The sequence below is a fragment of the Cetorhinus maximus genome, chromosome 2 (genome assembly GCF_964194155.1).
Source record: "Cetorhinus maximus chromosome 2, sCetMax3.hap1.1, whole genome shotgun sequence".
Taxonomy (NCBI): Eukaryota; Metazoa; Chordata; class Chondrichthyes; order Lamniformes; family Cetorhinidae; genus Cetorhinus; species Cetorhinus maximus.
The window spans coordinates 30,680,949-30,705,320 of NC_135880.1; the positions used below are offsets into that span (position 1 = coordinate 30,680,949).

General features: G+C 43.2%; 1 protein-coding gene across 2 annotated transcripts in view; it reads right to left on the reverse strand.

The window, feature by feature from the left end:
• LOC144693008 (long-chain-fatty-acid--CoA ligase 1-like) overlaps positions 1 to 24,372 on the reverse strand; it is a 135,914-nt gene that overhangs the window by 23,198 nt on the left and 88,344 nt on the right. For both annotated transcript variants that reach the window (XM_078562268.1, XM_078562276.1), the window contains exons 11-16: positions 23,743 to 23,820; positions 21,403 to 21,537; positions 18,822 to 18,956; positions 15,348 to 15,443; positions 10,096 to 10,168; positions 3,838 to 3,926 (exon numbers count right to left, since the gene is read on the reverse strand). In XM_078562268.1, the coding sequence (XP_078418394.1) occupies positions 3,838 to 3,926; positions 10,096 to 10,168; positions 15,348 to 15,443; positions 18,822 to 18,956; positions 21,403 to 21,537; positions 23,743 to 23,820 (606 nt within the window). The remainder of the gene's footprint in view (positions 1 to 3,837; positions 3,927 to 10,095; positions 10,169 to 15,347; positions 15,444 to 18,821; positions 18,957 to 21,402; positions 21,538 to 23,742; positions 23,821 to 24,372) is intronic.

Genomic DNA, 24,372 nt, shown 5'->3' on the forward strand with positions numbered 1-24,372 from the left:
GGAGGGCATGCCAGGAACCACACCAGGCATACCTAAAAATAAGGTGTCAACCTGGTGAAGCTACAACATAGTGCTACTTGCAAGCTAAATAGCAGAAGCAGCAAGTGATAGACAGAGCTAAGTGATCCCACAGCCAATGGATCAGATCTACGCTCTGCAGTCCTACCACATCCAGTTGTGAATGGTGGTGGACAATTAAACAACTGGAGGCAGCGGCTCCATAAATACCCATCTCCTCAATGATGGGGGAGCACAAAACACCAGTGCAAAAGCTAAGGCATTTACAACCATCTTCAGCCAGAATTGCCGAGTGGATGATCCATCTCGGCTTCCTTCCAAGGGCCCCAGTATCACAGATGCCAGTCTTCAGCCAATTCGATTCACTTCACGTGGTATCAAGAAATGGCTGAAGGCACTGGATACTGGGTCCTAACAACATTCTGCCAATAGTACTGAAGACTTCTGCTCCAGAATTAGCCATGTCCCTAGCCAAGCTGTTCCAGTACAGCTACAGCACTGGCAACTACCCAACAATATCGAAATTTGCCCTGATAGGTGCTGAATATATTAAACAGGACAAATCTAACCTGGCCAATTACCACCCCATCAGTCTACTCTCGATCATCAACAAAGTAATAGAAGCTGTCATTGACAGTGCTATCAAGAGGCACTTCCTCAGAAATAACCTGCTCACTGCTGCTCAGTTTGGGTTGTTAATCACAATAAGAGGTTGTGGTGGAAGAATTACTCCAGCTGGTCTTTTGGTTTAAGCTGGTTTATTTTCAAGACAACTCCTCAGTGCTACTGGCTTCCAAGTAGCTTCCACACAAAGTGTTCCAGCTGTATCTTTTTATTCTATTTAGATGGGATAATCAATGCCCATCACCTGTTTAACTAGCAATTGGTTTTAACAAGGTGATTGCCATATTAACATGGGTTCTGCCAGGGCCATTCAGTTCTTGACCTCATTACAATCTTGGTCCAAACATGGGCAAAAGAGCTGAACTTCAGAGGCGAAGAGAAGTGACTGCACTTGACATCAAGGCCGCATTTGGCCGAGTGGGGCCTCAAGGAGCCCTACCAACACTGGAGTCAATGGGAATCGGGGGAAAACTCTCCGCTGGTTGGAGTCATATCAAGCACAAAGGAAGATGGTGGTGATTGTTGGAGGTCAATCATCTCAGTCCCAGGACAACACTGCAGGAGTTCCTCAGGGCCATGTCCTAGGGCCAACCATCTTCAGCTGCTTCTTCAACAACCTTCCCTCCATCATAAGGTCAGAAGTTAGGATGTTCACTGATGATTGCACAATGTTCAGCACCATTCGCGACTCCTCAGATACTGAAGCAGTCCATGTCCATGTGCAGCAAGACCTGGACAACGTTCAGGCTTGGGCTGATAAATGGTTAGTAACATTTGCATCATGTAATTGCCAGGCAATGACCATCTCCAACAAGAGAGAATCTAACCATCACCCCTTTATGTTCAATGGCATTACCATCACTGAGTTCCCTCACTATCAACATCCTGGGGGGTTACCATTGACTAGAAACTGAACTGGATCAGCTACATGAATACTTCGGCTACAAGAGGTCAGAGGCTGGGAATTCTGAGGCAAGTAACTCACGTCCTGACTCCTCAAAGCCTGTCCACTATCTACAAGTCAGGAGTGTGATGAAATGCTTCCCACTGGCCTGGATTAGTGCATCTCCAATCAGACTCAAGAAGCTGGATACCAACCAGGACTTGATTTGCACCCCATCCACCACTGATGCACAGTGGCAGCAGTGTGTACCATCTACAAGATGCACTGCAGCAATTCACCATGGCTCCTTTGAAAGAACCTTTCAAATCCATGGCCCCTACTAACTAGAAGAGCAAAGGCGGCAGATGCATGGAACACCACCAGATGCAAGTTCCCCTCCAAGCCACTCACCATCCTGACTTGGAAATATATTGCCAATCCTTTACTGTCACAAGGTCAAAATCCTGAAACTCCCTGCCTAACAGCACTGTGGGTGTAGTGCACCTACACTACATGGACTGCAGCCGTTCAAGAAGGCAGCTCACCACCGCCTTCTCAAGGGCAGTTAAGGAGGGACAACAAATGTGGGCTTTGTCAGCGATGATCACATCCAATAAACAAATAAAATAAGGTAACGGATCTAAAACAGACTAAAGAATCCACAGCGGCACCACCCTACAGTCAACAGTTATTAAAGTATTTGCTTGGGTGACACTTGCTCACATTAAGAACTCTGTAATAGACAAACACCACAAACAATAGTCTGGCTTCACAGAGAATAGGTCAACCGTCGAACAGATATTTACACTACGGCAGGTGTCAGCTAAATTATGCAAATAAACATGTTTGCCACAGCAATTTGAAAAAAAGGCTTTTGATTCAGTGAATAGATATTGGATCAAGTATCAGTCGGAGAACATTTAAGGGACAGTGATCATTGTACCATAAGGTTTAGTTTGGCTATGGAAAAGGACAGAGAACAATTCAGAGTAAGAATAATTAACTGGGGGAAAGCCAACTTCAATGGGGTGAGATTGGATCTGAGCCAGATAAATTGGAACCAAAGGTTGGCAGGAGCAGAGGGACCTGTGTATATGTGCATAAATACTGGAAGACGGCAGGACAGGTTGAGAGATTGGTTAATAAAACATTCGGTAACCTGGGCTTTGTTAATAGGAACAGCAAGGAGATGATTTAAACCTTGTACAAAACACTGCTTTGACCTCAACTAGAGTATTGCGTTCAGTTCTGGGTGCCAAACCTTAGGAAAGATGTGAGGCATGAGAGACAGTGCAGAAAAGATTCACGAGAGTGGCCCACTGATGAGGAACTTCAGTTACGCAGATAGGTTGGGACTGTTTTCCCGGGTGAAGAGATTTGATAGAGGCATTCAAAATCATGAGGGATCTGGACAGAGTCGATAGGGAAAAACTGTTTCTATTGGCGGAAGGATTGAGAATGAGGGGGCACAGATTGAAGGCACAGTAAAATTTCCGTTATCTGGCACTCTACCAACCAGAATACTGTATTAACTGAAATTCTGGGGTTGGATCTGTTTTTTGATTGGACATGTCAATCTCACCAGTAATAGTTATGGGCAGCCTGTACTCGCTTTGTTCCTAGCCTCCCACTGCTCTGCTGCACCATCGCCCCTTGGCACCACACACTCAATTCGCACGTTCCCGCACCTCTCGAGACCTTAACACCTGCAATATTATCCTGCAACTCTCTCATCAGATGAAAACACAGAACTCACCTTACATCTCAGTTAACTGGTATATTTGATCAACTGGCACCTCCCACTCCTGGAGCATGCCAGATAATGGAGATTTTCCTGTAATTGGCAAAAGAATCAATGGAGGCACAAGGAGAAACTTTCTCATGCAGTGAGTGGTTAGGATTTGGAATGCGCTGCCTGTGCGTGTGGTGGAGGCAGGTTCAATTGAGGCATTCAAAAGGAATTAGATTATTATCTGAAAAGGAAAAAATTACAGGGTTACGGGGAGAAGGCGGGGGGATGGCACTAGGTGCATCGCTCATTCGAAGAGCCAGTATAGACACAATGGGACGAATGGCCTCCTTTCTGTACTGTGAAAATTCTGTGATTCTCGGACAAATAGTTAGTAGAAGAACTAGGTTCTGCGGAGGGCCTTGAAAGGAGGTGGTGGTAGTGGAGGGATTTAGGGAAGAAAGGAGCCCAGATGACTGCAGGTCGCGTGTACAAATACACGAGCATAATGTTCCGATCTAAAGTTTCACCTTTATAACATGCTGTTATTTATACGTAAGAACACAGAACATTTTGTACGTACCTCGCCCTCCCCTTCTCTTGCAAAATAGTTCATTTCTTCTACGTCAACAAGCTTAATCAGATTACAAGGCATTGGAGCTCCAACATGGCCTGTGGATGAAACAGGGGGAAACAGGAATGAAGGAGCTAACCCGTATGTATTAGAATGCTGCCCATAATGGGGAATCTTTTTTAATGGTGAAAATTGTTCAGTATTTTAAATGTAAATTACTTCATTCATCATGTTTATTTTAAAATCAATGAAGTATTATTTTTCATGGGGTGTCAACCCAACCAATACAGTATCAAGGAAAAATATATATTTTAGTATTCTGCACTGATTTAGTGTTGCAGGGCAAAATTATAGAGCGTAATTTTACTACCAGCTCGAGCAGTTTTCTCCTCCCTTGAAATATTTTCAACCAACATTACAATATTTGCAAAACAGTTCGGATGGTGGTTTATAACTGAATGCTATCAATACTCTCTATCACTAAACATGCTTGCAGCACACATTATGTTTACATATATTGCTGGTGACTGTACTGGGAAACAGTTCACGCTCAAGTTTGCGTGTTCTGGGTATACGCTCACTAAAAACACATTAACTACAAAACTGCAGTGAATAAATTAACTTCAATGTAACAGCTTAAAATTGAAGGATATCACAAATCAATGGAATTAATACAGGAACATAATTAGCAGTACAATCTGTGGGGTTGGGGGGGGTGGATATTGTATTGCAAACGCTGGACACTATTGATACATATTTTAACTGCACACAAGTTATTCTGTAGTCTGATGCATTGAAGTACTGGAATAAGCTTTTGAGTATTTTCACTATATTCTGAACCGAATCTCTCGTGGTCAGAAAATCCAATATACTCAAGTCAGAAATATGACTATTAGCAAACTTCATAATGTAGTAGTCTGTTTAAATAAAAAAGAAGAACTGGCTAGAGAGGGTCTACTGGAGAAATAAGTGATTTCTAAAAGGGAAGCAAGGAAATTAAGTTAGGAGGATAATATTCAGCAGTTTGTTTTATATACTGAAGAGCAACTCATTACTATTAAAGCCTGTCCAATACATATATTGATAGACGAGGTGTTTTAGAAGAATCATTTTTGTAAAATCCACCATCCAAACTACTTCATCTCCTGAAAGCTCTTGTACCAACACTAATAAGAGCATAGGAGCAGAAGTAGGCCATTTGGCCCTTCGAGCCTGCTCCACCATTCAATAAGATCATGGCTGATCTGGCTGTGGTCTCAGCTCCACAACACCCAATTCACACGGTGGAATGTAATAGAGGCCCAGACCTGTAAGTGGCTTGGTTTTCCCAGTGGCACATAGAAAGGCAGCAGTGGGAACACTCCACTTATCCATTCTCCGCCAGCTGTTAATCCTAAATGTCAAAATTACTTACTCCTTTTTGATCTATTTTATTAAGTGTTATCAAAGGTACCAAAATAGAAGATAAATATGCAACTTCATAATTTCTACTAATTCTAAGCTGTGGAAGACTCATTTATCCAGTTGAAGATGGGGAAGAGGGAAGGAAAGGGACAGTTTTGAACACCTAGAGAATTGAAAACTCAAACTACAAAGGAAATGCTGAGGGTAAAAAGACCAGGGTTTAACTTTAGAGATGCAGGTGTGATACTAGTTTTCCAATCCAGTGATGTGGCCTTAAAAAAAATGGAATAAAAAATCTCTTTGGTTTGAACCGCATTATCTTTACAGTCTTACTGACATTGACATCTTATTCTGTCAACTATTCAACAAGAAAAATCAGAAGAATCCTCCTCCTTTCCTTTTTCTTCCCCATCCCTAAACTAAATTGTTGGTGTCTCTTCCATGCCATTTTGGGCTTGAACTGATAATTGCTGTAACCTATACTTTTCTTATTTTCTCTTTCTTCCCCTGCCTTGAGTGATTCACCAGTGTATTAATCTTATAACAGATCAATAAAATATATACAGATTGGACACCTCAGATTTACAGTGTACTTCCTCTACAATATGTATATATACAACATCACTCTCTGTCCCAACTAGCCTTTGTATTCGGGGCCATTCCATCATTGCCAACTTCAGGCTACTGGGCATTCAGGGTTCTTTTTATTTTTATTCATTCACAGGATGTGGGCTTCGCTGGCTGGGTCAGAATTTATTGCCCATCCTTAGTTGCCCTTGAGAAGGTGGGTGGTGAGCTGCGTTCCTGAACCGCTGCAGTCCATATGGTGTAGGTACACCCACAGTGCTGTTAGGGAGTTCCAGGATTTTGGCTCAACAACAGTGAAGGAATGGTGATATATTTCCAAGTCAGGATGATGAGTAGCTTGGAGGGGAACTTCCATGTGGTGGTGTTCCCATCTATCTGCAGCCCTTGTCCTTCTAGAGGGTAGTGGTTGTGGGTTTGGAAGATGCTGTTGAAGGGTCCTTGGGGAATTCCTGCAGTGCATCTTGTAGATGGTACACATTGCTGTTACTATTCGTCAGTGGTGGAGGGAGTGAATGTTTGTGGATGTGGTGCCAATCAAGTGGGCTGCTTTGTCCTGGACGGTGTCAAGCTTCTTGAGTGTTGTGGGAGCTGCACTCATCCAGCCAAGTGGAGAGTATTCCATCATACTCCTGACTTGTAACTTGTAGATGGCGGACAGGCTTGGGGAGCCAGGTGGTGAGTTACTTGTCGCAGGATTCCTAGCCTATGACCTGCTCTTGTAGCCACACTATTTATATAGCTAGTCCAGTTCTGGTCAATGGCAACCCCCGGATGTTGATAGTGGGGGATTCAGTGATGGTAATGCCATTGAAAGTCAAGGGGTGATGATTAGATTCTCACTTGTTGGAGATGGTCATTGCCTGACATTTGTGTGGCGCAAATGTTATTTGCCACTTGTCAGCCCAAGCCTGGATATTGTACAGGTCTTGCTGCATTTGGACACAGACTGCGTCAGTATCTGAGGAGTCACGAATGGTGATGAACAGTGTGTAGTCATCAGCGAACATCCCCACTTCTGACCTTATGATGGAAGGAAGGTCATTGATGAAGCAGCTGAAGGTGGAGGACATTACCCTGAGGAAATCCTGCAGTGATGTCCTGGAGCTGAGATGACTGACCTCCCAACAACTACAACCATCTTCCTTTTGCTAGGTATGACTCCAACCAGTGGAGAGCTTTCCTCCTGATTCCCATTGACTCCAGTTTTGCTAGGGTTCTTTCATGCCAGACTTGGTCAAAGGTGGCCTTGATGTCAAGAGCAGTCACTCTCACCCACCTCAGGAGCTCAGCTCCTTTGTCCATGTTTGAACAAAGGCTGTAATGAGGTCAGGAGCTGAGTGGCCTTGGTGGAACCCAAACTGGGCATCAGTGAGCAGGTTATTGCTAAGCAAGTGCCGCTTGATAGCGTCGTTGACGACTCCTTCCATTACTTTATTGATGATCAAGAGTAGACTGATGGGGCGGTAACTGACTGGGTTGAATTTGTCTTGCTTTTTTGCACAGGACATACCTAGGCAATTTTCCACATAGCCGGGTAGATGCCAGTGTTGTAGCTGTACTGGAACAGCTTGGCTAGGGGTGCAGCAAGTTTTGCAGCACAAGTCTTCAGTACTATTGCCAGAATATTGTCAGGGCCCATAGCCTTTGCAGTATCCAGTGCCTTCAGCCGTTTCTTGATATCACGTGGAGTGAATTGAATTGGCTGAAGACTGGCATCTGTAATGCTGGGGACCTCCGGAGGAGGCCAAGTTGGATGATCCATTCAGCAATTCTGGCTGAAGATTGTAGCAAATGCTTCAGCCTTATCTTTTGCACTGATGTGCTGGGCACCTGCATCACTGAGGGTCTGGATATTTGTTGAGCCTCCTCCTCCAGTGAGTTGTTTAATTGTCCACCACCATTCATAACTGGATGTGGCAGGACTGCAGAGCTTAGATATGATCCGTTGGTTATGGGATCGCTTAGGTCTGTCTATCACTTGCTGCTTATGCTGTTTGGCATGCAAGTAGTCCTGTGTTATAACTTCACCAGGTTGACACCTCATTTTTAGATGTGCCCAGTGCAGCTCCTGGCATGCCCTCCTGCACTCTTCATTGAACCAAGGCTGATCCTCTGGCTAGATGGTAATGGTAGAGAGGGGGTTATGCTGGGGCATCAGGTTACAGATTGTGTTCGAGTACAATTCAGCTGCTGATGGCCCACAGCGCCTCTTGAGTTGCTAGATTTGTTTGACATCAATCCTACTTAGCACAGTGGTAATGCCACTCAATACAATACAGGATATCCTCAATGTAAAGGCGGGATTTCGTCTCCACAATGACTGTTCAGTGGTCACTGCTACTGATACTGTCATGGACAGATGCATCTGCGGCAGGCAGGTTCGTGAGGACGAGGTCAAGTATGTTTTCCCCTCTTGTTGGTTCCCTCACCACCTGCCACAGACTAGCAGCTATGTTTTTTAGGGCTCGGCCAGCTCAGTCAGTGGTGCTACCGAGTCATTCTTGATGATGCACATTGAAATCCCCACATTCTGCAGAGTACATACTGCACCCTTGCCAACATAGTGTTCAACATGGAGGAGCACTGATTCATTAGCTGAGGGAGGGCGGTACATGGCCCTCGGGAGGTTTCCTTGCCCATGTTTGACCTGATGCCATGAGACTTTATGGGGTCCGGAGTCGTGGTTGAGAACACCCAGGGCAACTCTCTCCTGACTGTATACCACTGTGTCGCCACCTCTGCCAATGGGACAGGACATACCCAGGGATGGCGATGGTGGTGTCTTACATTATCTGTAAGATATGATTTCATGAGGATGACTATGGCTGTTGCTTGACGGCTCTCTCAATTTTGGCACTGGCCCCCAGTTGTTAGTAAGGAGGACTTTGCAGGGTCGACAGGGCTGAGTGTGACATTGTCATTTCCGGTGCCTAGGTTGATGTCGGGTGATCCGTCTGGTTTCATTCCTTTTTTGTGATTTTGTAGTAGTTTGATACAACTGAGTGGCTTGCTAGGCCATTTCAGAGTCAACCACATGTAGGCCAGGCCAGGTAAGGATGACAGATTTCCTTCCCTACAGGGACATTAGTGAACCAGATGGGTTTTTACAACAATTGACAATGGTTTCATCATTAGACTTTCAATTGAATTCAAATCACACCATCTGCCGTGTTCCCAGAGTATTTCCTGGGTCTCTGGATTACTAGTCCAGTGACAATACCACTCTGACATTGCCTCCTCCTCCTCCTCAGTACAAGAGGAACCACAGGTTCAGACATTTGGTGTATGTGCTTGGCTGAGGAGCCAATGGTGCGAAGCTATCATCTGTGGGATTATGACTGAATGGCTCTAAGTCAGAATCCCCATAAAGCTTGTTGCAATTCTGATGAAGTGATTATTTCAGATCAGTGAAATGTGTATGAAATCTCATAGAATACTTGGGGTATAGAAGAATACTAGTTGTCTGTCAATGACTTCCATGCAGCAATCTTATCTTTACTGCAGTCAATTTGCTCACAGCCATCTAATAATTGTTTTATGGAGACTTAACAAATTAGTACTTTTCACCTTTGTTACCATTTCTGTGTCGTGGCTTTGATATTGTATCCTATAGGCAAGGATGTCTAAGGTTATGGGGGGCAGGCAGGAATGTGGAGCTGAGACCACAACCAGACCATGCATCAGACTACAGAATAACTTGTGTGCAGTTAAAATATGTACCAATAGTGCCTAGAGTTTACAATACAATATCCACCGCCAGCCCCTCCCCACCCCACAGATTGTACTGTGAATTCTGTTCCTGTATTAATTCCATTGATTTGTGATATCCTGTAATTTTAAGTTGTTACATTGAAATTAATTTATTTACTGCAGTTTTGTAGTTAATGTGCAGCAGGCCAATTCTAGGAGGGTGGACAATTGTCTAGCTCCCACGCCTGAGTCAGCCAGGCAGACAGTGGGTCCTCCAGAACCCATCAAAAATAATACATCAGATACTTCCCAATTAATTTTCTGATTTACTCACCAAAAATGACCATAGCAACACAGTACACTTTCTGCCCTGGAATCCTGACTTCCATACTGCCAGGAGTCCCCATCTGCTTCAGGCAAGCATCTGGACTACCCTGATGAAGGATCCAAGCAAAATGGAGGCAGGCAGGCCATGAGTGGTAAGCACTGGTGCCTGGCGGACTGAATCAAATTTGCCCCTCAAGTTTCTTGAAAACAACCAAAGCATTGCTTCTAGAGGTTTGTTAGGAAACAGAAAAGCATCACCTGCTGACCAATCTCCAGGAATGGTCATTGAACAGCCTGCTGTGCACTCAGTTTGTCCGTATCCCTCATATAACTGTAAAAGATTACCAAAACAAAAGGTGCATTATTTTTAAAGTGACATGTACTTAAGAGAAAACTCCACCTAAAAGAATCCCTCAGCATTTGGCAATTAAGATTAAAAAAATAAATTCCGAAGTTTGAGGTGACAATTGTTCCACTTCGTGTATCTGAATAGTTGCAGCAACTGCCCCAGTTGGCTTTTTATCAACTGACCCACAAAGCACAGGGCTGGACTTTATAGGGCACCAGGGTCCTTGCCCACCCCAGTGAAAATGTTAGGGGCAAGCATGGAGCCATCTAATGCTTAGAGAGGTATTAATTGCTTTAAGGCGCGATGTCCGCCCCCAATCTGGGCAGGATGTCCCGCCTCTGAGCTGCCAGCCAATCAAATGGCCAGCAACTTTGCAGTCCCAGCACTACCAGCGGAGCAGTGGCCACTGCTGGGACTGCAGCTAGTCCCCAACAACGAGGAGTCAGAATGATAGGAAAGTGCAGGGGTGTTGCTGGGGCCAGGCTGGCAGGCCATGGATGGAGGGGAACCGTGGGTTGGGAGGTAGGGTGGGGGAGTGGAGAGGAAGACCTGGCAGTAAAAGCTGCTGGGTTAGACGTTTGCATGGGCCTTGGTCACTGCTGGTTAAGAACATAAGAAATAGGAGCAGGAGTAGACCATTCGGCCCCTCGAGCCTGCTCCACCATTCAATAAGATCAATCTTGTGTTTCGATTTCCACATTCCCATCTAACCCCGATAACCTTTGATTCACTTGCCTAACAAGAATCTATCGACTTCCGCCTTAAAAATATTCAATGGCCCCGCTTCCATCACCTTCTGAGGCAGAGAATTCTAAAGTCGCACAACCCTCTGAGAGAAAAAATTTCTCCTCATCTCTGTCCTAAAAGGATGACCCCTAATTTTAAAACAGTGCCCCCTAGTTCTGGACTCACCCACAAGAGGAAATATCCTTTCGATGTCCACCTTGTCAAGGCCGTTTAGGATCTTATATACTTCAATCAAATCACCCCTCACTCTTCTAAACTCCAGTGGAAACAAGCTCAGTCTTTCTTCATAAGACAACCCACTCATTCCAGGTATCAATCTAGTAAACCTCCTTTGAACTGCCTCCAATGCATTTATATCCTTCCTTAAGTAACGATACCAAAGGTTAAATCCCACCAGCAGTGGGATGGGGGCCTTAAATGGATATAAATTGGCCCACAGGCAGTGAACCCTCCCCATTACCTGCTCCCCCCCCCGCCCATCTGCGGATGGTAAAATTGTGGCAGGGGCAGGAGCATGTGGGTAGGCAGCAGGCACAGCACCAATGGCATTTTACAGGCTACCCCACCTGCAAAACTGCTGCCAGAGGACCTTAAAATCCAGCCCATAATAATGCAGGAACATAGGCAATGCCTTCAGCTCCGAGTGACATTTATTATAGCAGTATGTGAGAAAGCACTTACAGTATTAAGATGCAAAATATAATGTACTAGCATTTTACTGCAGTATGTCTCAGCTCAGGACACCGTAGTTTACGGATATTCCACAGGGTGCTATATGGGAACACACCAATCAAAAGCACAAAGTCCCCAAGCAGTGCTGAAAATATTCACAAGCGTGTGTGGATATCAAGTTGGAAACAGGCTGGGGTTCAGGTATGATGCCTCCTTTTGGTGGGGGAATCCAGAAGAAGGGCACATCTTTTAAACTTGGAGCCAGGCCATTTGGGAATGAGATCAGGAAGCATTTCCTTGGACAAAGAAACAAGTCCCGTCACAAAGAGAGGTGCCAGGCCAATTGAAATTTTTAAGATAAAGATTTTTGTTAGGCAGTGGTATCAAGGGGAAAAATGAAGCAAAGGCAGGCGAATGGAGTTGAGGTATAGATCAGCCATGATCTAATTAAATAGTAGGCAGGGTCAAGGAGCTGAATGGTCTAGTCCAGGCTTGTTCAACATATGGCCCGTGGGCCGAAGCCCCTCTATGTGGCCCCCGGAGCCAGTTTTCAAAATTCCAGTCAAACAGGTGAGTTTCAATTGAAGATTCTGTATGGAGCTGTTCCTCCAATCACAGGCCTGCATTTCTTTCCTGCATTTGCTGCTGACAGGCTCACTTGTGTTGGTCAGCGTGCTGAGGGCTGCTGGGCCGAGGGAAGCCAAGCAATGACGGGGCTGGAGGCCGGGGAGCCAAGCAACGGTGGGCCCGTGGAAGGCGAAGATTTGGCGGGCCTGGGGAGGAGGCAGTGTCGTGGTATCTGGGATGGGAGCGAAAGAGTGAGAGAGAGAGAGAGAGAGTGTGTGTGACTGAGTGTGGGTGAGGACGAGAGACTGAGTGACTGAGTGTGGTGGGCGGTGGTGGGGGGGTGTGCGAGTCTGCCTTGCGCCCAGTCTCAGGTTTCTCACTCACTCTCACCACCACATACACACACACCCATTCACAGTGGGTGAGGGCGAGTGAGTGAGCACCCAGAGACTAGGAGTGAGCCAGACACACACACTCTGACCCTCTCACACTCCGGTCATTTTCATTCATTACTCTTTCTTTAAATTAATAATTTATTGCTATGATATTGCTGTACTTTTGCTCAGCAATTGTTTCTTTCCTTAAAACTTCAACTTCTTTTTTGAAGTTCAGTTTATTGTTGTACCAAACCTCATCTTTCCAAAATTTGCTCAATGGCCCCTTGAGTGAGGAAAATATGCAAATGTGGTCCCCCCACCAAGCCAAAAAAGGTTGGACAAGCCTGGTTTAGTTCTTCCCTATGTTGCTTTGGTCAAACATTTACCACTGAGGTTTGAGTATGAACTATGGCTGCTTGGTCAACAACAGTATATGACTGTCAGGGCCAAGAGAACAGAACCACAGCACCACAAGAGTGCAGCACATGAGTATTTAAGGCATTAAATCAACTAAGGGATGCAATATTGTAACTGAGTAGAACGTGTAGAGAGCTCGTCCCTGTTTATAGCTGATTGGAAAAAGGACTGCCTTGCGGAGAATTAGCTGAAGGTCTGGAGTGAGGAGGCATGGTAGAGAGGTACAGGGCTGGGTTTTTGTCATTTAATCATGGGATGTGGGCTAGGCCAGCATTTATTGCCCATCCCTAATTGCCCATGAGAAGCTGGTGGTGAGCTGCCTTCTTGAACTGCTGCAGTCCATACGGTGGTGTGCATACACTCACAGTGCTGTTAGGGAGGGAGTTCCAGGATTTTGACCCAGAGACAGCAAAGGAACAGCGATATATTTCCAATAGGATTGGAAGAGAGTAAACAAGGATTGTGGGAGGGCAATATATTGGGGATCAGGATGTAGGAGAGAATGACAAGGAACTGGTTTTGGGGAGAGGGTGACATAGGACTGGGTGTCAGGGAATAGCGTAGTTGTGGGGCCCAGCATTTCCTGCAGAACTTTTGAGCAGCAGTAGCGGTGATGTGGTTAGTGGCAGCAGCCTGTGAGAAAGGCAGTCAGTAAATGGGTAAGTGAAACCTGGGCACTTCAGTGTGGGAAAACAGGGCGAGATTTGCTTCCACTGGTGGGCAAATGCAGAACAAGGGGGTGGAGACTGAGGATTCTGACTGAAGGGCCAAGGGGGAAGTGAGAAGGTTATTAGATCACAAAATGCCTCACGAGTGACAATGGAAGTGGAAACCAAAACATCATTTAAACAGGAATGGAATAATTATTTGAAAAGGAGGAATACAAATGGATCTGGAAAGAATGTGGTTACAGAAGAGAACACCAGGACTGGAGGATAAATGGCCTCCTCCTGTGTTCCAATTTCTATAAAAACTCTGTTTTATTGACTTAAGTGGCTTACAAATGTCAGTGTTGAGCTGAATTTAGGATGATTCACTCTGTAAGAAATGCCCCTAACACCAGTCTCTCAGTTAGGTGTAGGTCAGTCTGTGCAGTCCTGTTTTGACGTTATGAAGTCCAGGTACACATAGGCTCTGATTGAGGCTCCCAGTTCAGTGTCTCCTTCACACAGAACCAGAGTTCAAGGAGATAGGGCAATGATGAGGCCTGATAACAGCAGTATCAGCTAGGAAGTCTGACCATTACATACGTAGGAATCTGGCTGTAGTTACAGCAGATTAAAGAACTGTTAGTTATAACAGTTAGTTATTAACTGTTAGTTATAAGTAGAATATCAGGGTATTACACCTATTACTAGTTACATATAGATTATTAGTGAATTGGTTATGAAAGGAATCTTGAGTATTATCAGTGTTACTCTTACTGCTGGAATCAAAGGTCCTGCATCTCTGGTTTCCCCAGAGAATCCCATGCCCACAGTAGAAGGAAGCTGCTTGAGCATGTGTCAGAGATGTATTGACTTATCCAATTGACCCATCCTCTGTTGCACTGTGTCAAACACCATTCCCAGTGTCCATTTTATTTTCTATAAGCAGCCTTCTTTGAAAGTCTGGGCCCAGCAGATACAGCCCCAAAAATCCAGGAGACAGTCAATTTAGTGGGAAGCAGTCTCAGAATTGACGTCGATGACAGTCAGGGACAGGTAAAGTTGGTGCTGCTAGCTTGTGCAAAAGCTGACCTTAAGTTATGAATGTTGGTGTCAAGGGACTGCATGCAGAAGATTAAAAAGAGGTACAAGGTACAATCTTGAAACACATCCCACAGAGAGAAGAAAGCATTTGAGGAAATGGGAGCCCTGTAATTACACAGGGGGGTTTCACTCAGTTTTTGTCTTTTGGGAAATCACCCAGAGTTGCAGTCAGAGATGGAGAGACTCCCTACAGAATTTCAGGGCCCTGATGCCTGCATTGGTACAGATGGCATTAGGACCAAATGATAGCAGGTCAGCTGTGGAGGAGAATGGTTAACAATGCATTAAGAAGAAGGAATTGCCAAGAATGAGAAATCATGGTTGTTGTCACAAAGGACTTTATTAGTGGCTTTGGCCAGGGTGTTGTGGACTGCAGGGACTTGGAAAGGGAAATGAGATTGATTTGGGAAAAAGCTGGGGGTGGGTGAGAGAGAAGTCACCAGTTACTGACTAGTTGATTGCTCCTGACATGACTAATTCCTTGCAATACTAACTAGTGCTATTCAAGGACCTGACCTATGACTGCATTTAAAAACAAAACTGGTTGACAAGTCCAGGAAACTAGAAAAGCTAATTTCCCACTAGAATCTCATGTACAAAATATGAATATAAATTAAAAGTGCAACTTACCTGACAACCTACAGCTGCTCTGATAAAGGTAAGCACGGTCTCAGATACAGGAGCAGCTCCGGTTACCATTAATCTTACCCGACCACCAAGACTATCCTGAAAACAAAAAGTGGATTGATAACTAGAATATTGAAAAAAGCCAAAGATCAAGTACTGAACTTCAATATTTCTTCAAGATTTATTAAAAGCAGAGGAGCAGTATTTTTGTTGAATTATACATAAAACACCGTGGGGCCAAATTCCCTTGAGCAACCATGTGTATGAATTTCAGTGCCAGTATGATGACAGATACATAGGCCATATGTCGCAATGATTGACTGATGCAATCAAACAGCATATTCCTTCAGTTGGTTGTAACAGGCCAAGTACAGACTGTACTCAATGTACCCGTGCTTGCAAAACCCAAAACAAAACATCCCTGTTAGGTGAGATTCTGTGATTGGGCAGCACTTGCTGAACAATCCTGAGTGTGCTACTGGCTACACTAACAACCAATTTAAGATAATCAGTTGAGCTTGTAATGTGACTTATTTATGCTTGCTGGAAGCAACATACATTCATACACAGGGGCCTGTTCTCGGCAAACAAAAGGAATATGGTCAAGCCTTTCGCCTTTTTTGAATTACTGGGGAGTTCACCGATGCTTTCTCCATAGCAATACTTCAACCAAAGTTGACTTGCCAACCAATCAGCAGCCCTTTCTCCTGCAGTATAATTGTTGCGATCATTTAAATTTTGACTGTCTTGCATTTGTCCTGATGAGATGAAAAGTTTCAGCAACATCTCTCTTGTTTCAGCAACATTCAAATTCCTTTTACTATGCAGCCAACGAGCTCTCGTTTCCATGGCACAACCCAAGAAGAAAAGGAGGCAAAGACCTATCAAACTGATCTCCACCCTTTTAGAGATTCACATGAATTTCCAAGATATTCCTGGTCATGGATGAAAGATTTAACTTAAATGCTAAGTAACACACAGGGGTCTTGTTAAAGAAAAGGATCTCCTCTGATCTCATTCTCCTTGGTCTCACGCTTGGCAGAGGCCTGCCTTGCGGTAAGGCAAGTGAAGGTGGGCCTTGCAAGCTGTGCCTAGTCCCTTCACACTGCAGAGTTTGAAAAGTGGCAGCAATTTCCACTCATTTATAGTCAGTAGAATTTAGTCTTCTTGTGGGCCAATGAGCCAATAAGGGTCAGGCGATCATGTAGCTGCTGCTTGGACAGCAAGTAGAAGGGCCTGAACCTGGCAGCTATTTGTACTATTGTAAGCCATCAACAGAAGCCAAATTTCCTATCTGATTTTGAGCATTCTGGCATTGCCAGGAGCATTCCTCTCCAGGGGCAAAGCCAGTGATAATTAGCTTAACCTTGAAATTCATCTAGTTTTGTTGCAGTTGGGCCACGGTGCCCGGTTTACCCTGGAGCAAAAGTCTGAGTGATAGAGAATCAGCCCCTCTCATCTGAACACTATGAGCTAAAAAGCCCGAGAACTATTGGTCCAAACTGTGATTTTGAATTCCTGCCCTAGCCATCTCAATGTGAAAGTTTCATTAATCTTTGGTATTAGGTTGTGCCACTTCAGGGCTTATGTAAGAAAACTGTTAGCATTACCCCCTCAGTAGGCCACATCATGTGCATCATACGGCCCTAACTATCCCCATCTATATCCTTGAAAAATCTGTATTTGGCCTAAGCTACATGGAATTCCACAAGAGTCTACAATAATCACTGAATGCTTCCCACCTCATGTGCAGAGTATCTAACAGCCATCTGCTTATGTGCTTCATATTGTACCTTTTTCCTTCTGCTGTCAGAAAGTTCGTCAATAAGGCTCTCTTAGCTTTTCCCCTGGTCTGAAACTTATCTAGCTCCCAGATATTTTACATTACAGAAGAGAAATGGGGGTGGGTGAGGAGCTCAGGTAGAAATACTTTCCTGTAATATTCTTGAACATAACACTGCAAGCTTGAACTGGAGTAAGCAGAGATCATTAACACAGCAGTGTACAACTGAAGTAGATGGAGAAATCAGCATTGGAGACCAATCAGGTAGGAGGGTATATTTGGTGCTAAGACAAAAGGGCCATATGGATACACATGATGTGGTCCACTGAGGACCAGCGCTAACCATTTTTTTTTACATATGCCCTGAAGTGGCACCACCTAATACCAAAGATTAGTGAAACTTTCACATGGAGATGTCTAGGGCAGGGATTCAAAAATCACAGTTTGGATCAATAGTTCCTGAGCTTTTTAGCTCATAGTATCCAGGTGATTCTCTACCACTCAAGACTTCTGCTCCAGGGTAAATCAAGCACTGTGGCCCAACTGAAGCAAAATAAGATGAATTAATTTTAAAATACTTTTCTTCTCTAATATAAAAAAGTATCCCTGGCTTCACACTGTATGCCAAATAATCATTCCAGATCGATGTTTAAGTTCTGACAGCCAAACAGTAAAGAAGACCAAACTGACCCAATAAGGCAGAAAGAAAAAGGCTATACGAAGGATGCAGTATTTCCTGCCAACAATAGCAGGAGCACAATGATTTGTATGCAGAGTTTGGAGCATGCATCACATTGCTAAATTAAAAAACAAGAACATATGAAGTAGGAGCAGAAGTAGGCCAGATGCCCCACTCCCCCGCCCTTTGAAGAATTGCAAGGATTCATAACCCTCTTGGGTGAAGAAATTTTTCCTCATCCTGGTCCTAAATGGTCGAACTCTCATCCTCAGGCTACGGTCCCTAATTCTAGACTCTCCGGCCGGAGGAATCAGCCTCTCAGCATTTAACCTTGTCAAAGTTTTATACGTTTCAATTTGATCACCCCTCATTCTTCTAAACTCCATAGAATACAGAATCATTCTGCTCGATTTCCCCTCATAGGGCAATCTGTTCATCAAAGGAATCGATCAGATTGTATGATGATGCTTAGAAATCATAGCACTCAAAGTGAGTTTTGGAGTAATACTGATACTAATCACTAGCCATCAGGTTCAAGTTTTCTGAGCGAACATGAGGCAACTACGATCTCCTTGTGCAAATTTTTCAGTTTAAGTACAACTGAAACACTTAGAATATTCAAAACAAGGTGACCTGTATGAAGAGAGACTTTGTACAGCAAAGCAGGGATTTTCAAACCATTCTTTTCCCTTCCCTCAGTCCCTCTTTTGTGGAAGTTAAATGAAGGAAGTTAATTGTTATGCTACCTACGAAGATACTTATATTATTTTTGTGATCTTGATTTTAAAATAAGTAATGTATCAGGTATTTGGGTAAATTCATTAAAGCATCAATTAAATGTAATTTTAAAAAGGCCATGTCTGTGATAAAATCTCTCTTTCTTGCATACGTTTTCTTTACATATTGAAAAAGAGGCAATAGGATAGTACTATCACATCAGGATCCATGATAAACAGTCATAACTGATAAAACCTTTCTCATTCCTCTAGCAAGTACTTGCATGCATGACACACACCTGTATTTTATGAAAGACCAACTTGTCCCAAATGCTGTTGCGTCGCACTATCCCTTTTCGAAGTTCTGCTGTTTTTCTCCAAGCAGCTAATTCCAATATCCGCCGTTTTATAAAACTGGTAGTCTGGCTATGGACCTACAAAATCAAACTCATGTTAAATTATCAAAGAAACACTGAAGTTATGATAAAATATGAAATGACAATTGACTGGGAAGATTTATTGAATCTAATTTTCATCCCATTCCCAATGTAGGAATTGCATGCAATCTAAAGCAAATCAGAGAACAAAGGGTTTGTCTTGTGGATCCGTGACTAAAGACTTTTGCTTTACATTTGTGTTTGAGAAATGTAAACTTGGTAACACAATCAGTCGCTTCAACTTTTTTCATAGAATCATAAAATGTTACAGCACAGAAACAGATCATTCAGCCCATCAAGTTTGGGCATCGCTAATCTCCACAAATCTTATGGTCTAATCCCATGCTCCTGTTCAGTCCCATACCCATTCATATTCCTCTTTCTCAAGCAACTATCTAATTGCCTCATAAATGAATTTCTGGAATCAGTTAGCTGCTTGTGGCAGAGAATTCAATGGCCTGAATTTCACACTTGGCGTGTGCGCCAAGTCGGCAGGCCCAGAAGCGGACGCGAAATGTACTTCCGCCTGGAATCGGCCCCCGAACGCAATTTCACTCTAGCTGGCCAATTAATGGCCAGCCAGCAGGGAACATGTGCTGAGAAAGCCTCAGCGCTGCCGGAGGTGAGGCGGGAAAAGGCTGGACGCCGACAAAAGTGAGGGTGCGGGTGCGGGTGAGCGCTTCTAGCGAGCTGCCTGAAGGCATACAGCTGCTGCGGAGCTGCCTCAGGGAGCTGCAGACCTGGACAGATTAAATGGCAAGAATAAGATGCACAAACTGTGTCAATGCAACACATTCAAGCACCTGACAGCAGAACTCAAAAAACATCAGTTCCCAGATATCTTTTTTTATCTGGGCATTTCATCCCGCCCTTGGATGAAGTTTCATCGGGCCCGCTTGCCTGTTTTGCCTGTCCAATCGATGCAAATTCACATGGGCAACATAACATTGTGGACAATAGGTTTTTAATGGTCTTAGTTGGCCCTTTAATTGTTGGTGGGCATGGCTCTAACTCCTGCGCATGCCTGCCAACCTCAATATTGCTCGTGTGCGCGATGACATTGGGCTGTACGCCCGATGTCATTTCGCGCAATTTTGCGTGCATTCGAGTCAGGCTTGTGCCCACCTGATCCATCTAAAATTCTGGCCAATGTTCTAACCTACCTTCCACTAAATTTGTTTTGTGGCTATCTTAAATTTGTGCCCTCTCATTACTTTCTTGCTGACCAGTCTGTTGCTTTAATTCCTCATCATAATCTTGACCAATAGATAATCCCTTTTTCTCCAACTCCAGTAAGAGAAGTTCTCATTTCTCAAGTCTCTCTTCACAACGGTAAACCCCAGTCCCTTGGTGATATTCTAGCCATTCATCTGGCTGTTCAGCAAGTTTAAACGATTTGGGAAAGGTGCAAAGTAACTGTTAGCTATCAAAGCGATATACGGCTACTATCATTTGCAATGATGGTCACAGGGTCTTTCCTACTAACCTCTTTTAGAAGCCCCACTCAATATTATATTCCTCTTCTAGAGGAAGCCACACCAGGGACCCAGGAACAACAGAGCACTTAAACAAAACATAATACAAGTATCAGAAGGGGGTCAGGAGGGTAAAAAGAGAGAGACAGGCAGGCAGAGAAAAACAAAACTGAGGAAGGAAATGAAAGAACATGACAGAGATTATTGGATGATTCAATAGAGGTGTTTAAAATTACGATGGAATGGTACTGGGTAGGTAGAAACACAGAGCTAGAACAAGGGAACATAGATAGAAGATTAAATACTTAGGAGATTTAGGAAGCAGAGCAGGAAAAACACTTTTATTGTTATGTAGAGGGTTAATAGATTGTAGAATGCATAGTCAGAGTTAGTGATTACAGAGGAGACAGTGTCAACATTTAAGATTAGATAGGTAATTTAAGCAAAAGGGTGGCGATGGGGATAAAGGTTCATGAAACGGGTATTTGGGATTAGGATTTCTGCTCGTATATGAATAAACACCAAAGGCAGACTGTTTGGACCAAATAGCTTGTTTCCGTGTTGCAATTTCTATGTAATTCTATGTAAAATCCAATTGAGAACTCTTTAGACCTATTGTCAATGGATCAGACAGAGCTAAGCTGGCTGCTGGCTGTGGCAAATTAACTGAACTGCTTTGCAGTATACAAGAGGTTGTAATATGGTAGAATCAGAGTTGCAGCGCAAAAGCTGCCATTCAGCCCTGCTTGGGCCTGGATTTTAGGGAGCATCTCATTCCCAATTTTACTTACGAGTGTCCCACGATTTAATTTATTGAAAAATATTCAGTTATAAATCACTAGCCTTATCTATAAGTGGCAAATGGGAAAAAAAAATCAATATTCTGATTCATTTTTTTTCAAGAAATGTAAAACATTTGGTCATGCAAGTTCTCATGCATAACAATTACAGAAATAATTCAAGCACACCTTATCATACATCCTATTAAGCAGACGGGGAACTACAGGAAAAAGAGTTGGCTGCAAAACTTTGATGTCATCCATTAGCAGTCTTATGTCTCCCTGAAAGAATCCAATCCGGGCTCCGTGACAAAGAACCGTAATCTGCAAAGAAAATCTGAATATCAATGTAAAAATCATCATTTTCATATAAACAAAGGGGGAAAAACTGCTTCCGTTAGTCTGCGCTGGTTAGAGAAGAGGCGTATTAGCTTTCTAGGTTCTGACAATGGGTTATGCCTGAAACATTAATTGGTCTTTTCTCTTTAGAGAAACTGATTGAAGTTGTTGCACATTTCTCGCACTGTTTTTGTTTCCTATAAATTCCGATAGCCTCTACTGTTCTATTCCAGAAAGCCAGTTGGTGGAGAATAGAACCAGAGTCAATCTTTAAACACTTCTATAAGCATTTATTTACAGAGATACACATAATGCACCTCAATGCTGTGTCCCTCAATTGGGTACTGAGTGTCTTTGAATCAGGAACCTCCCTCCCCCCCAACCCCCCTGCCCCACCCCAGGAGCCCACAAGCAAGGTTTGCCTTTCGGGCCTACCACATGGCGACTGCCCCACCCCCCCGCCCCCACTGGCATGTGTACTAATTAAATGCACCCCACTTTCCCCAACCCCCTGCTGCACCCCCCACTGCCCCCCCCCCCCCAATCCAGCCTATCTCCAAACTCACCTCAGGGAAGGCATTAAATTCTGCAGAGAAACTGTAGGATTTCAAGAAGGGAGCCATTAATGATACCAAGAATTCCATGCTTCTCTAAAAATGCACCTTTACTTCAACGTCTGCAGTGCTCTGAGCTGTTCACTTTTTAAGATGAAGGAATTCCTTTCTCCAGATAGCATTCAGTATTAAATAAGATATACAGCACGGAAACAGGCAATTCAACCTAACCAGTCCATGCCGGTGTTAATGCTCCACTCAAGCCTCCTCCCACCCTTTCTCATCTAAGCCTACCATTGTAGGCCTTCTCCCTCATACGCTTGTCTAGTTACCCCTAAATGCATCCATACTATTCACTTCAACCACTCCCTGTGGTAGCGAGTTCCACATTCTCACCACTCTTTGGGCACATACGAAAACACGAATTAGGAACAGGGGTAGGCCTCTCAACCCCTCGAGCTTGCTCTGCCATTCAATAAGATCATGGCTGATCTAATTGTAACCTCCCACCTACTCCTGATAACCTTTCACCCCTCTTTGTTTATCAAGAATCTACCTAACTCTGCCTTAAAAATATTCAAAGACTCTGCTTCCACCGCCTTTTGGGGAAGGGTGTTCCAAAGACTCACGACCATCTGAGAGAAAAAAATTTCTCATCATCTCTGTCTTAAATGGGCAACCCCTTATTTTTTAAACAGTGACCCCAGTTCTAGGTAAAGAAATTTCTTCTGAACTCCCTTTTGGAGTTCCTGGAGACTATCTTATATTGATGGCCACTTACCCATATTCTCTTGGGCACTCTCTTAAAAACCTTTCATAATTTTAAAGACCTCCTTAAGTTCTAAGTTTATAACAATTTGGTAAACTTCAATCATTAACAACCTTGGCCAATTTGAAATGAAGAGTGGCATATATCTTCCATCTGTCCAGATAGATAGTGGATAAATACTTATTGAAAACTTTACTAATGTACATTTCAAATTATTGCAAACACTTTATTGAGGAAGTATTGAACCTTTGTGAGAATGCAAATGCCAATCAGTAATTTTTCAAAGCAATCAAAATTACTGCCAAATCATTCTGGCCCCTAACAATTTCCTATCAATTTGCCTTTTAAAATCAGCCATGCACAATCCTTTCAACATCTAATAGATATGAAATTTTGAAATTTACAACATAGGAAATTTGTACAGCTTGCCAAACAAAATATTTTCTTTTTAAGTGAATTGGCTAATTTTTTGCGAGGATATCAACCTTCAATTTTATATTATATGCTATTCGCACAAAAAAACATCTAATTGTGAACTTTTTCTCTCTTCATATATTGCCCTGACTGATCTTTGACCATACAGGAAATTCAATGGAGCTACATATCAGTGGTATTAAATTATATGCGGCATCAATAAAATTACTGTATAGACCTGAAATGTGTCATCTACTGGTGTGTGACTATTCATTCAAAATGCTGCAAAGTTGAAGTTTAGTCATTTTCTGTGATTACAGAATGAAGCCAACTATCTTGCCTGCTATACAAATGTCCTAATATTCATAACTGTTAGATCAAATTGTGCAATGCCCTTCTTAACCATTCTAAATTTTGAAATACAGCTTAAGGTCTTGAAGTTCTGTATCTTACCTGCACCAAGCGTTCAAACATGTGTGCAAGTGGTAAAAAGGAAATGTGTATGTCAAAGGGTGATGCCACCCATTGTCCCTGTAAAAACACAACACACAACTCAGGCTCGGGTTTATCAGAGAGACCTACCTCCACCAATCTTTCAAACATATGACCCAGAGGCAAGAAAGAGATTAGAATATCATCTGGAGTTGGGTCGTTCATATTCTGCATGATTATGGAGGAAAGCAGACAATGAAGCGAAAGGGAAGAAGATAAGATAGAAGGGAAAGTAAAAATCAAAGTATAGAAAAAGAAAATCTTGAAATCTTAACATCTGAAGTTCACCACATTTGTTAATCGTAGTGTTAAATCATTAAAAACTCAAGTTCAATCAACCAATTATCTCAGAATATTAGAGCTAAAAAACTAACCTTTTATACATGTGTAAACTACTGCATATTGTTTGTGTCAACTAAACATTTGAGATACTGAGAATCATAGAATTCTGCAGCACAGAAAGAGGGGGCATAGTCCAATATAGCTGTAGTAGTTCTGAAACAGTTGTCTGCTTCATCCCATTTCCTATACATTTCAAATATTTAACCACTTTGCTTTTTCAAGTTATTGTAGATTCTGCTTGTGGCTTGG